This window comes from Phyllostomus hastatus, unplaced genomic scaffold (assembly GCF_019186645.2).
Source record: "Phyllostomus hastatus isolate PE091 unplaced genomic scaffold, TTU_PhHast_1.1 phas_scaffold_1674, whole genome shotgun sequence".
Classification (NCBI taxonomy): Eukaryota; Metazoa; Chordata; class Mammalia; order Chiroptera; family Phyllostomidae; genus Phyllostomus; species Phyllostomus hastatus.
Genome location: NW_025334011.1, coordinates 2,389,855 through 2,404,246, shown reverse-complemented (window position 1 = coordinate 2,404,246; position 14,392 = coordinate 2,389,855). Strand labels below are relative to the sequence as shown.

The following is a 14,392-nucleotide window of genomic DNA, read 5'->3' as shown; positions in this document are numbered from 1 at the left end:
GATTTTTTTTTAACAACCAATTGATATTAGGTGGAATTGTCTTTTTTTTTAATTTTATTTTAATTGTTGTTCAAGTACAGTTTTCTGTCCTTTACTCCCATCCCAGCCCACCCACCCCTCCTTCCCCACCTCCCTCCCATTCCCCCCCTAGTTTTTGTCCATGTGTCCTTTATATTTGTTCCTGTTCTTCTTTTAATAGATCGTACTATAACTCAAAGAGCTAGCAAGTGTCAGTGTTGAAATTTAGTTGCAAGTCTTTGTAATACCTATACTGTATTGCTCCCCCAGATTGTTGTTCTTTAACATTTTGGCTTTTTCTGTTCTCTTACATGTTATTTTTATTCTTCACTGTCTTCACTGAATTTAGACGGGACTCACACCACTAATGGAAGCTGCCTCTGGTGGATATGCAGAGGTGGGCCGAGTACTTTTGGATAAAGGTGCTGATGTTAATGCCCCTCCAGTGCCCTCCTCGAGAGATACAGCTTTAACCATAGCAGCAGATAAAGGGCATTATAAATTCTGTGAGCTTCTCATTGGCAGGTATGATGTTAACACACCCTTGGTATGTGACCATGGTATTAACTAGTCATTACTGTTCTCTCTGGGCAAATATTTTTTTGCTCAGTTTGTACTGTTGAAAAGTCAAACATGGCCACTTTTATAAACTACATGTTTTATTTATTAAACCTACCTCTGTTATTTTCCACCCATCCAGAGCTATGCTACATTGCTTGATTTATTTTAATGCAATCTAGAAGTATTTTTCTTCCTTTTTTTGTGTGTGTGTGTACATTTTGAAAATACTCTGATAAGCTGTCTGAACATCCAGCTATTGTCATCCATATTCACATCTTCCACAGAGTTTGAGTTTTGCAGAGAGTACTACTTTAAGTCCTAAAAGTCGGCAGTAATTTAAGTCTTCATTGTTGATTTTTTTTGTTCTTTATAGTAACTCGGACTTTAAATGACAAGTTCTCAGATAAGATCCAAGATAGTTTCTACTATCAGTCACTTAGAAGTTGCCTGCCAGTTTTCCAAAGATACTTGCCTGTTTAATTGGATTTTCTGAAGACCTTTGTATGGTGTTTTAAACAGTAGTAATTAGTAGTAGTAGCTACTAACAACTACTGTTATTCACTATGAGTCTCATCTGTTATGATGCCTACTGAGTTTTAGACCTACATGTTATTCTGAAGCTAAAACAAATGCAGGAATACAAATAATCCAAAACAGATGCATTTGTCTCAGAGGATACTATTTGTGTCTCTAGGATACTGTTTAACATTGATTACGATATTAGCAGGATGTACTTTTATTTTTCACTAAACAGAATTTCACATTTTCTCAGGATTTAAAACTCAGAATTATATTGTCATTATTTTCAAAATAAAAGGCAATTATTGCTATATGGTTAATTTTTAATTCAGTGGCTTTTAATTCAACAACTGGAAATTCTTATAATGTTATTTTGAGAGAAAAATGTATTTTAGTCCTTGAATATTGAACAGTATTTTTGTCATTTTCACCAATAGCTTTATTGATTTGAATAATATTAAACAGTTTTTATCTTTACAGAATATTTTCACAAGTTAATGGTTGAATTTTGTTAGCTGAGTCATTCTGTTTTATTTTAAACAGTGATACCTGTTGTCATTCATTTAGGGGAGCTCACATTGACGTACGTAACAAGAAGGGGAACACTCCATTGTGGCTAGCTGCAAATGGTGGACACCTCGACGTGGTTCAGTTACTGGTGCAAGCAGGTGCAGATGTGGATGCAGCAGATAACCGCAAGATAACTCCTCTTATGGCAGCATTTAGAAAGGTAGGAGTCTTTTATCCTCATGCACATGATGCTTTTTTGTTAGTCTATGAAGTGCATAGTTTAGTGATCACTGGGGACTCATTTTAGGATTTAACAGCAGTGAGGGTAGCACTCTGTTGGCAGGATTGAAATGGCAGGTACAGGTATCACAAAAAGCTATTAATATAACCCATATTGGACATAAAAGCTAAACTTTTAAAAACTTGTTCTTAGTAGTATTTTTAGAATCTAGTTATAGTTTTAATCTTTCATAAAATGTAAATCCAATTAGGAGTAACTATTCAATAATTAGTTGTTTATTAATGTTTTCTTGTAGTAGCACAAGAGATAAAATTTTAACCTCCATTGATTTTTATATATCCACTTAAAAAAATACTTTTATTTATTTTCAGAGAGGGGGAAGGGAGAAAGAGAGTGAGAGAAACACCTACGTGTGATTGCCTCTCACATGCCCCGTATTTGGGACCTGGCCCACAACCCATGCATGTGCCCTGACTAGGAATCAAACCTGTGACTCTTCGGTTTGCAGTCTGGTGCTCAGTCCACCGAGCCACACCATCCAGGGCATATGTTCAAGTTTTATTAATGCTCAAAAGTGTTTGCATCACCATTGTTCTCATTTTTTTTACTTTGAAATCTTATTTTTTTAAAATTTTTATTGTTGTTCAATTACAGCTGTTCCCATTTTTCCCCCATTACTCTCCCCTGCTCTACTCACCCCCCACCTCCCACATTCAATCCTCCTCCCCAATTGCCCATGACCATGGGTCCTCTATACATGTTCCTTGACTTGACCTTTCCCCTTCCCCCCTCCCACTATCCCCCTCCCCTCCTCCCTTCCCCTCTGATGACTGTCAGTTTGTTCTTTGTTTCCATGTATCTGGCTGTACTTTAAATTGATTTTTTTTATAATCAACTTTAATTACTAAGGAAAAAGGAATTAAATGAAAACCCAGCCACCAGTATTTAAAACTACTGAAAATCAAGTGTGCTAATTCAGAAATGGAAATAAATTTTGTGAAAGCAAGAGAAACTTTTTTGCTCTTTCTATACTGCATAGCATAGAGCTACATGTAAGTAATTTAATGATTTAGTTGATCTCTGAAATGCAGTTTCAGTTTGTTAGTGGGAAAATGAGATAACGTTTTGGGGATTATAATTGTGGGTTTTGTCATTCTGAGACATGTAGGTAGAACCGCTTGTATATTCCAAATTATTTTGTTGTATTGAAAATCTTCAGAAATTGCAAGAAATTGTCTCTCTTTGCTTATTTTTCTTTTTGATTTCACTCTCCCCTGGGTGTTACAGACTACCTAGCCACTGCCTCTCTTTCCTCAGCAGTCAAACTTACCGTATTTTGCTGTGTGTAAATTGCACCCACTTTTTTGTGAGCATTATACACAGTATTGTTATGCCCATGGTATGTGACCATTATACCCATGTATAAAACGCATCCTTATTTTTCTCTTCAAAATTTGGGCAAAAAAGTGTGCATTGTACATGGCAAAAGATGGTATCCTTTGTCACTGGTTGCTTGCAAGCTAGTATGTCATTATCAAGTTAATCTTCCTAACCACTCCACTATGTTAGTGCCATCTTCAAGAAACTTCCTGTCTTCTCAGTCTCTGGAATACTTTGAAATTCACTTTTAGTTTGTTATTCAAAGCTACCATACTCAAATGCTCTAAGAGCTCATCTCCCATTATGAGTCCCTAATATGGAAGGCCTTCTTCCTTGGTCTGTTCTTTGTCCCTGTGTCTCACATAATCTTTGTTCTCATCTCAGAAATGCCCACACCCCTCCTAACTTTTTCAGATTTACTCGTTTTTGGAAGTAGTTCATTTTTTTAAAAGATTTTATTTATTTGTTTAGAGAGCAGGGGAGGGAGGGAGAGAAATACCGATGTGCAAGAGAAACATCAGTTCATTACATCTCACATGCCCCCTGTTGGGGACCTGTCCTGCAACCCAGTTATGAGCCCTGACCGGGAATCGAACCAGTGACCTTTCAGTTTGCAGGCTGGTGTTCAGTCTACTGATGTTCAGCCACACCAGCCAAGGCTGGATGTAGTTTGAATCTCCCCTTTGACAAAACCTATTCCTATCCTATTTGAGCTCACAGTGAGATATCTAATCCCCTAAAAGTTGGAAGTTTTATAATTTGTTAATATGTTCTTCATTCAGTTTGACAAATACATATCTTTATACTACTCTAATGTCTAACTTGCATATATCTTATCTTTCCAAATAGACTTAGCCACTTAAGAACAGTGCTTATCTTTTATACTCTCATATTCATTCTGTTATTTATTTTTTTAGTACCCACCGTGTACAACTGTAATGGTTGAGATACTACATTATACACAGTGCAACAGCTGTTTTTTTTAAATGTGTGATTTAATTAGGGAGGCAAGGCCTACACACAAACTCAGGTAGCTGTGGGTTGTCCCATATAAATAATTAAATACTATAGAAGTATTGGCAGGATATCAAAACATGATAGAAATGGCATTTGAGCTATTAATTAAGAGATAAAGGATAGTTTTAAAGGGGATAGATGAAAAGGAATAGATGGAATTGAGGAAACATTAAATATAAACAGCTGTTTTTCTAGACTGGCTAATTTATAGGTGTTGAACAAAGCAGCAAGTAGGGTAGATTAGAGAAAGTGGAAAGCCTTTTAAATGCTGAACTTTATAAAAACTGAAGATTTTGAACTTAGGTGGTGAACTATGTTACAGTGAATAATATCACAGTTAATGCTTTAAGAAAGTGTTTTTTATTTATTTCACACTACCTAGTACAGTGCCATGCATTCAGTTTTTATCTGAAAGAAAGAACAAAATTGTTATTTCTATTCTTTCAGTGCTTGGAATAGAACACTTAGAATAGAAATGAGAGGTGGTTCATTTCTACTGAATTAGCTGGGGGGAAAAGATGAGTTGTAGGTGTTGTTTTTTGTTTTGTTTTCTTTTCTTTTTTCAGGCATGTCCCCATTTCTTCATACTCATTTTGGGTTTTTTGTTTTGTTTTGTTTTATTCAGAGTGATACAGTTTTTAAGTCAGGTTATTCTGTAATATTTTGGGGAGTGGGAAAAGAAAGAACAATGTAGATTAGAAACAAAGCCTCTTTTTTCACTTACAGTGCAAAAAATTCCCAATTAAGTCTTTGTTGCACTAATGCCAGAAGAATCTTAGTTAAGTCAGACTGTAGAATTACTGAATTCTGTTAGAATCTCTTTTAAATCTGACAATATCTGTTTTTTAGGGTCATGTGAAGGTGGTGCGCTATTTAGTCAAAGAAGTCAATCAGTTTCCATCAGATTCTGAATGCATGAGATACATAGCAACCATCACTGATAAGGTAATAAATTGATCAGATTCACCCTACTGTATGAGCTAGGAATATCATTTGGTTTTATATACATATATCTCACACTAAGAAAAAATTCTTAGTTTGAGCAGTAATGTGTGGTATATAGCAAGTTTCATTTATCTAGTATTGGGGAATGGAGTATGCTATTTAAGAGATGCAGCATTATTTACCTATGTAATGAAACAGTAAATATTTTCTGTGATAGGTTTACTTTTATCTTTTTAAATAGTACTAAACTAATTTAATTTTATGTAAACACTAAACAATCTAAAGCAAATGTTATTATTCATTAGTGCTATATATGTTTATAATCTATATGTTTATCCAAATTGATAATATATTTCAAAAGAAGCCCAGATGATATTTTTTAGTGCCTAAACAAAAATGAACATAGTACTTTTAATTGTAGGAAGAAAACTTTAATGTCTTCAATGTAATATAAAAGTTGGAGTAACTGTCAGCTTAAGAATGAACTGATTATGATTTTTGCAGAAAAATAGGGAAGATAAATTATATTCCTATTAGAAATCTAATTGAGATATTCCTTTTATGGCATTTTGATTATGAGTTTATAAGACATGCTCTGAAAATCTAAAGAGGTCAACAAATATAAAAATGTCTTACATTTTCTCAGCAGGTGTTACTCAATAGTAAGCAACTTTTCCCCACAGGGTTTTTTTTGTTTTTTTTTTTTAATCTTCACCAGAGGATATGTTTATTGGTTTTAGATAGGAAGGGGGTGGGAGTGGAGAGGAGGGAAGAGAGAGATAAGAGAGAAACATTGGTCAGGTGCCTCCAGTACATAGAACCTGCAACCTTTTGGTGTATGGGATGATGCAGCAACTGAGCCGCCTGGCCACAGCCCCATAGGCTTTATTTAATGTCAGTAAGTCACTGTCTTGCTGCCCCTATTACTCTAATGATAACATTCCTGGATACCCCTAGGTTTTTTTGAAGATTAAAAGTAAGCATTTTTTTTTCTTAATGGGGAAATAACCCTTTCCTGTGAAAAACAATGTTGTCCTATCACAGAGAATGAAATCACTAAGAAAAATATATAATACCTGTGTCTATTACTTTTTATGAGTGATTCTCGCACATGAAGTTATAGCAACAAAGCTGAAATATGTGACAATTCTTGTCAGTTAGGTACTTCAAAAATTGTTGTCTTTTTTTTTTTTTTTGACATTCATTGTTTTCCCTTTAAACCCATTCGTTAACCAGCCGACATAAATTGTTACCGTTCTGTTTGCTGTGTGATTTCTTATATTCAGGTTATAGGAGTAAATAACTTTAGGTTCCAAAGTACCAGTCAAATTAATATTATTTTGAAGAAGAGTAGAAGCTCTTTGCTTTTATATTTTTAAAAATATGTTTCTATTTTCTTCTTTACCACTGATCTTACAGTTTATGTTTGTTTATTGAAGTACTTAATATCTTCATGTTTTCAGGAATCTCTCTAAACGTGAGCTGTTTTTTTTGAGGCTGGAAACATCTTTTTTTATTTTAGGAGATGCTGAAGAAGTGTCATCTTTGTATGGAATCAATAGTACAAGCCAAAGATAGACAGGCTGCTGAAGCAAACAAAAATGCCAGCATTTTATTAGAGGAGTTAGACTTGGAAAAGGTAATGATAACCTTTACATGTAAAAATACATATTTTTTTCTTCCTGCTCCCCTGACATTTGTAATCTATTCTTTTTTGTTTTGCTTCATGTTGTTGTTGCTTTTGCTTTAAATTATGTACATGGATTTCTCTCTAAATTTGGCTCAAGCAGTAGAAATAATTTTGAGTATTTAAATATCATTAAAAGAATTTTCTTTGTAACAAATTAACAAAATTTGATTACAGGAATTGCATTAATCTGGAAGTTAGAAATTCTACCCTCTAGTGCTCAATATTAGTTTTATCCCAACTAATGAGCTCTTAATCCCCATCCAAATCTGTATTTCATTCCTCTTAGACCTTGTAATTTGTTGATAACAATTTACTAGAAGGACCAAATATTCTGCTAAGGCATAACCAACTAGTGAAATTCCACCACTTGGTGGAATGTTTAATAAGTACATTTTTAAATGAATGAATTCTCTTGTACTCTTCTTTTTCAGGCAGACTCCAGCATCATTTTCATCTGTTCCCAAGGGGAACAGCATATACCAAACAACATACAGTTTGGACAGTCCCATAGCTCCTTCTTTACTCTCCTTCCTATCACTCACTGTTTCTTCAAGTGAATAATAAAAATAGTGATCATGCAGGAAAAGAATCGGTTGGCTTTGAGTATTATGGAATACATATTCTACCACATTTTATCTATAAAAAGGTTAAAATGCTGTACAATTTAATATATACAGTTTAAATTTTTAAAGGATATAATGATAATTATCATATAACCTTTTGTATTTGAGTTAGGTCCATTTTTTACCATTATATTTGTTGACTTTGTTAAGCTAATGTATTATTTCATTTTTTCATCTTGCATAAACACTTTATTCTAATTTAAATGTGAAAATACACTGATATTTTCTGGAAAATATATTTAATATTGGAGATTTCTTCATTTAAAAAATTTCTGATATGCATTCTGATCAAGCAAAATTACCTTTTTTGGCCATTTTGAATTATTTTTTAAAGGAGCACATTGGGAGCACTTATTGTTGTAAACAGTGTAACTATTACTTTACCTATTTTCACATTTGTTTTCACCTGATATTTACTTAATGCCTAATAAATACCAGGTAATATAATAGGGCCAAGTATGCAAGAATACATATTATTTAGTCTTCTCAGTAAAAATATTATTACCTTAATATTACAGGTGGAGAAGTTGGCTAATATTACAGGTGGAGAACCTAGCTTACCTGAGCTAGGTTAGGATTTGAACCAGTTTTTTTTTTTTTTTTAATTGTAAATTTCCTTGTACCCTCCCCTCCCATAATTGAAGTTAACCTACCTCTTAGTTCTTTATTCGTAAAGTATTATGACATCCTCTTTTTTAATTACTGTCTTATTTTTAAAAGTTAGAATCTCTAAGTAAGTTATTTATTTTGCATTTTTATGAATCTAAAAAACATGTTTTCTATAGCTGAACATAGATACCATTATTAAATAAAATCTTTATTTTCTCATAATTTTGATGTTTATAAATTACATTAAATACACAAAATTCATTGCAGACCTGTGAGTTACAAAGTAGGGAGCACTTTTTAGGAGATACTCTATTAACGAGGTCTGTTCTCAGTCAACTTCATTGATTTCTTTTTATTACAATAATGTGTTCAGGTTAAACTGTGAAATATGCAAAAATAAAAGAAAAATACAATGTCATCATTGTGAGTTAACTAAAGTTATAAAACTTGTATGGTAACTAAAGCTCTCACCTCTACAATGACCAGTGAAGCCTTTTAAGACCGTACATGGTATGTCCATCCACACTGTTCCTTACATGTTTCTCATCTTATTTTTTTTTAATTCTTTTTTTTGGTCACTTTGTTCTATCCATACTGATCAACCTTTCTTTGCTCTTGCTGTGCTTTTCCCCTTGAAGTCCCATGCAGATGCTCCATATTTTATTCTCCCTTCCACAAACACTCTTCCTGTTCTTCTTCCTTATTTATTTTTACTTTCTAACATTCTAAATACTGTATTTTATTTAGTTATCTTATTTATCTCGCTTTACCACTCTTAATATTTGCCTTACCCCCTCTCAGTAACTGATGGGTATTTTCAGTTGATAGTGATTTAAATGACTGCAGAATATACTCCATAATAAGTTTACATTTTGGTCCTTTTATTTTTACAGGGTAAGCCTATTCACTTGGGCCAATATATTTCAAAGTTGATACTCTCAGAATACTTTCTTAACTACCATCAGCAATATGAGTGTCAGTCAGTGACTTGAATTCTTGCAACATTTCTTACCTTGATGTTCATGGTTTCAAGAAACTCAGATTTAAAGCAAGTCAAATGGAACTTTCAAATGTCATTACACATTTTTCATAATATTAAAACTCATAAAGGTGATAAGTAATTTTTAATTATAAATTAATTAGACATAAGTGGATTGTTCCACATGTACTGATACTTTATAAACAGTTTTGAATTGGGGTGGTACATAGATAGAATCCATACAGGAGGTTCTGTAATTTCAGTATTTCTATTTGAAAAATTACCAAATTGGGATCTGATAGGGTTTAGTTCACTATTTTAGTTATGATTTACATCTAGGAAAATACACTTTTTTGCCTTTAGAGAGATGGTACATTCAGGTTCCACCATTTCTGATTAAGAAACACCACTGGGGTTGGTTTTGTGTCTGGTCTCAATTGATGTTCTTCCTGGGAAACTTACTGCTTATATAAAAATGCTTTTTTGATCAGCTTAATTTGAAAGTTTTGGTTAATAGGATTTCCAAAATTGCTACTGGGAATGCTTCCCCTTTTATTTATCAGATTCATTCCCTTATCACTATTCAGTAAACATTTACTTACGGAGGATTTACTGTGTGGTAGAGTCTCCACTCTGGAGCAATTTATCTGGTTAAACCATGGAATTTTCAGTCAATTTCTTTTTCACTTAGGGCACCAACAGCTAGATTATGTTCTTGGCAGTTAGAACCCTTAGTGGATATTGTTGGTTTTCATTTTTGATATGCTTCACCCTTCCACTTTACTACTTATGCTCTTCCTACCTTTTTCTTTTGTAAGCGTTTATAACCTTTTAGGGAGCACTGTAAAAATTCCAAATAGGCATTTTCAGTTGGGGTATTTTTGCCATCACCGTAATCTCAATTTTGTATATTTAATTCTCTGATTAAATTTCCTATATTTTTAGGTTTACTCCCTTTAGAATTCTTCCTCCAACAGTCCTGGCAACACTCTGCCCACCAATAAAGTATAGGATCCATTTAGTCTTCCACCCTTCACTGTTCCGTACTCTTTCCTTTCTCCTCTTTTTCATTTGTACCCTAGTAACTAAATGTGTGCAGGGAAAAAAAAAATCAACCTCAGTGACTAATTGTATTTAAACGTGTGACAATAAACTATGTGTTTCTCTAGTTTAATCCATTCTCCCAGCCACGTACACCACCGTTTAATACTTTCTCCTTTCACCTCTGATGTCTCCTTCACCCTCAGTTGATTACCTAGCATTCTACATCATTGCAAAAACTGAAGAATCAGAAAACCGCCAAGACTTTTCCCACCTCATCTACCCACCCATCAATCTTAATACCCTTATACTTTCTATCAGTTACTAAATAAACTTTTTGTAACCATTTGTGAACTAGCATCTGGTCTCCCTTACTCAAAACAGTGCTGTAACAATTCTCTTTTCTTCTGTATCGTTTATCCCCCTCTCTTGGATTATTGTCATCATCATACAAATGTATTTCTCCTATTTAAAAAAAAATTTGATTCTTCCAACCCCCACTTTCCCCCATTTTCAGCTACAAACCTGTTTCTTTACTGTCCTTTGCATCAGTCCCTTTGTCTATTTTGCCTAACTTCAACTCTTTTTTTTTTTAATGTACTCCTTCCAACTTCTCACTCCCACTCTCACTCCACCTGAACTATACTTTGATGGTCTCTGGTGACTTTGATGTAGCTAAATCCAATAATAAGTTCTCTGTCCTTATTGTGCTAAGCCTAATAACACCTGACACACTCTCTTCACTTGGCCTTTGTAATACTATGTGTTTTTTAGTTTTTCTACTACCTCTTTTGCGTCTCTTTTGCTAGTTCCTCCTTGTCTCCCCTCTTAGTTGGCGAGCCCCTTAGCTCATTACATGATGTACTTCTTTATCCACTGGTCATCTCATCCTGCTTCTTAGCTTTAAATATATACCAGTTAATCCCAAATTTATATTAGCCCAGATACCTTCCCTAAATACCAGTCTCATATATTGAGCTTGCTACTCAACATGTAAATTTGAATACCTAACTAGACTTCTCATACTCGTGACCAAATGTGAACTCCAAGTCTTTACCCATCCCAAACCCTCAACCCTCTCTTGTAATTGTTCAGGGTAAAACCTTCTCTCTGTCCTCCAGTGTGTTGGAAAAATCTTGTTCTAAGACAAAAATCTTTGTCTTAGAACTATACTTAGAATCTTAATCACCTTTGATCACCTCTCACCCCGGTTGAAGTTGTTAATATCATCTCTTACATGTATTACCCCAGTAGTTATTTAACTGATCTCCCTGATTCCATTATTGTTCTCTACTCTGTTTATCACTAGAGTGATCCTCTTACATTATTTAAATCAGTCCATCTTCTGCTCAAAACCCTCAGAATAAAAATATAAAGTCTTTAAAATGCCCTGCCAGGTAAACAAGATGCCCGATACTCTTGACAGTTGTTTTCTATTGTGAGCTACACTTGTGTACTTGAACATTGCAGACCCACCTGAAAAAGCTTACAGTTTATGTACTGGCTGTTTTCTTTGTCTGAAATATTTCATACCTTTTAGATGTTTGCATAAAACTTCACTTTCATGAAGTTTACACAGATCACCCAGTTTAAAATCAAAACCCTTTATCTGTATGTACACACTTGTCTTCCCCTGCTCTTGTATTCCTGTTTGACAATGTACATAACACCTCTTTAAAAACTATATACAGTTGGCAGGTTTGGAATATATAAATTTAGGTGCTGTGGATCAAACACATTTGTTGGGGGAAATGTTATGTTGTTGCTCACCTGTACTTATAGTTAGACCTAGCATGGTTGCATCTGTATCAGATGTGTACAGGCCTTTTTTCTTGTCATTATTTCCTAAAAATTACAGTATAATAACTATTTATATAACATTTATAGTATATTAAATATTATAAGTCTTCTAAAAATGCTTTGAAGATTGTATTTAGCTTTAGAGAGAGGGGAATGAATGGAGAGAGAAAGAAAGAGAGAGAAACATTGATGTGTGAGAGATAAATCTATCGAATTGCTTCTCACACACCCTCAACTGGGGACCTGGCCCATAACCCAAGCATGTGCCCTGACTGGAAATCGAACCAGCGACCTTCCTGTTCCAAGGCTGGTGCTCAATCCACTGAGCTACACCAGCCAGGGTCTAGAGATGATTTAAAGTATACAGGAGGATGTGTGTAGGTTATGCACAAATACTAAGCCATTTTATGTAAGGGTCTTAAGCATCCTCAGGTTTGTTACCTGCAGTGAAGGAGTGGGGAATGGTCCTTGAACCAATCCCCAAATGAATACTGAGGGACATCTGTAATGCGTTTATTAAGATTATCATCTGTGTGCCTCCCAAACCCCCAACTAAATGTTAGTAGCTTCTGCAGCTTCATGAGTGCAGGGATATTTTTGTCTAGTTAACTAAAGAGCTTTAAGAGACTAGAACCATGCTCATTATATGACAAGTTATCAATAAATTTTTGTTCGATTCTGCTCCTTTTTGATGTATTTTCTGTCGATATCACTGCCCATTATTCAGAAATGAAATCTTGATGTAACTTTCAGCTCTCACTTTTTCTTTCACTTTCATAGATCTACATTTGTGCAGATGGTGTTTCTTTAGTCAGGACTACCCCTTCCTAAATCCTTAAATTCTCATTTTAAAAATCTTACCTGTCAAATGGTATTTTGTTCCTGAACCCTCAATTAAAAAACACCTGTTGGGTTGGTGCCCTTTCCTTTTCCATAGCGAGGTTATTGTGCCTCACTTGACTCTTCTTCGAAGCCTCTTCCCTCCCCCACATACACTCCCAGTTCCCCAGTAAGTGAAATGAGGCACAGGTAAGTCAAATTTAGGATGTAGACTGAATTTCTTTTTATTATTGCATTTTTCTATTACTATTTAGTCCCCTTATACCGTCCTCTCCCCGCAATCACCATACTGTTGTCCATGTCCATGAGTCCTTTTTCCTTTTTCTTTAATCCCTCCCTTCCTACGCCCCCCGCCCTTAGCTGTCATCTGGTCTCCATCTATGAGTCTGTCTCTGTTTTGCTTGTAGTTTAGATTCCACATACGAGTGAAATTGTTTGGTATTTATCTTTCTATGACTGGTGTGTTTCACTTAGCATAATGTTCTCCAGGTCCATCCATACTGTTGCAAAGGGTAAAATTCTTTTCTTTTTTATGACTGAGTAGCATTCCATTGTGTATATGTCCCATAGTTGTTTTATCCACTCATCTACTGATGCACACTTGGGCTGCTTCCATATCCTGGCTATTGTAAATAATGTTGCAGTGAACATAGGGTGCTTATTTTCATTAGTGTTTTGGGTTCCTTCAGATATATTTTCAGAATTATGGTCGCTGGACCAAAAGGCAGATCCATTTATAATTTTTTGAGGTATCTCCATACTGCTTTCCACAGTGGTTGCACCAACTCCTACCAACGGTGCAAAAGGGTTCCCATTTTTCCACATCCTCACCAGCACTTGTTTGTTGATTTATTGATGGTAGCCATTCTGATGGGTGTGGAGTGATATGTCATTGTGGTTTAATTTGCATTTCTTTGGTGATTAGTGATGTTGAGCATCTTTTTATATGTCTGTTGGCCATCTATATGTTATCCTTGGAGAAGTGTCCATTTATGCTCTTGCCCACTTTTTAAATGGATTCTTTGGGTGTTTGATGTTGAGTTTTGTAAGTTCTTTATAAATTTTGGATATTAATCCTCTATCAGATATATCGGCAAGTATGTTCTTTCATACTGTGGGTTGTCTTTTTATTTTGTTGATGATCTCCTTCACTGTGCAAGAACTTTTTAGTTTGATGTAGTCACATTTATTTATTTTTTCTTCTGTTTCCTTGAATTTCTTACCCTATTTTTTTTTTTTTTACCTTCAGACTTATTTGAATCTTAATGGTTTAGTTATTGTATTTTCACCTCTTCTCTTTGGAATCTTGTACCAGTAATTACCATGTCCCCCATACTCCTTTATTTTGAGTGTCTATTTCATTAACTACTACCCTCTGCCTACAACTTAATCAAGGTAACTATCCTAATGAAACTTCACCTCAAACTTAGTATTTTATTTCGATCTCCAAATATTTTAAGGGAATAATCTTATTGACTCTACTTTTTATATTTTTAATCCTCAATCCAGGATTATTTGCCTGGTTCCCCACTATTTTAGTGAACTATGGCAAAGATCACCAATGGCATCTTTACTGCCAAATTCTGTTAACCTCTTTTCAGTTCTTACTGATAACTTTG

General features: G+C 34.6%; 1 protein-coding gene across 5 annotated transcripts in view; it reads left to right on the top strand.

Annotated features, from left to right (window-relative positions):
* The window catches only part of ANKRD17 (ankyrin repeat domain 17), a 155,236-nt gene that overhangs the window by 109,211 nt on the left and 31,633 nt on the right, over positions 1–14,392 (top strand). For all 5 annotated transcript variants that reach the window (XM_045858251.1, XM_045858249.1, XM_045858254.1 and 2 more), the window contains 4 exons: positions 368–543; positions 1,666–1,828; positions 5,096–5,191; positions 6,714–6,830. In XM_045858251.1, the coding sequence (XP_045714207.1) occupies positions 368–543; positions 1,666–1,828; positions 5,096–5,191; positions 6,714–6,830 (552 nt within the window). The remainder of the gene's footprint in view (positions 1–367; positions 544–1,665; positions 1,829–5,095; positions 5,192–6,713; positions 6,831–14,392) is intronic.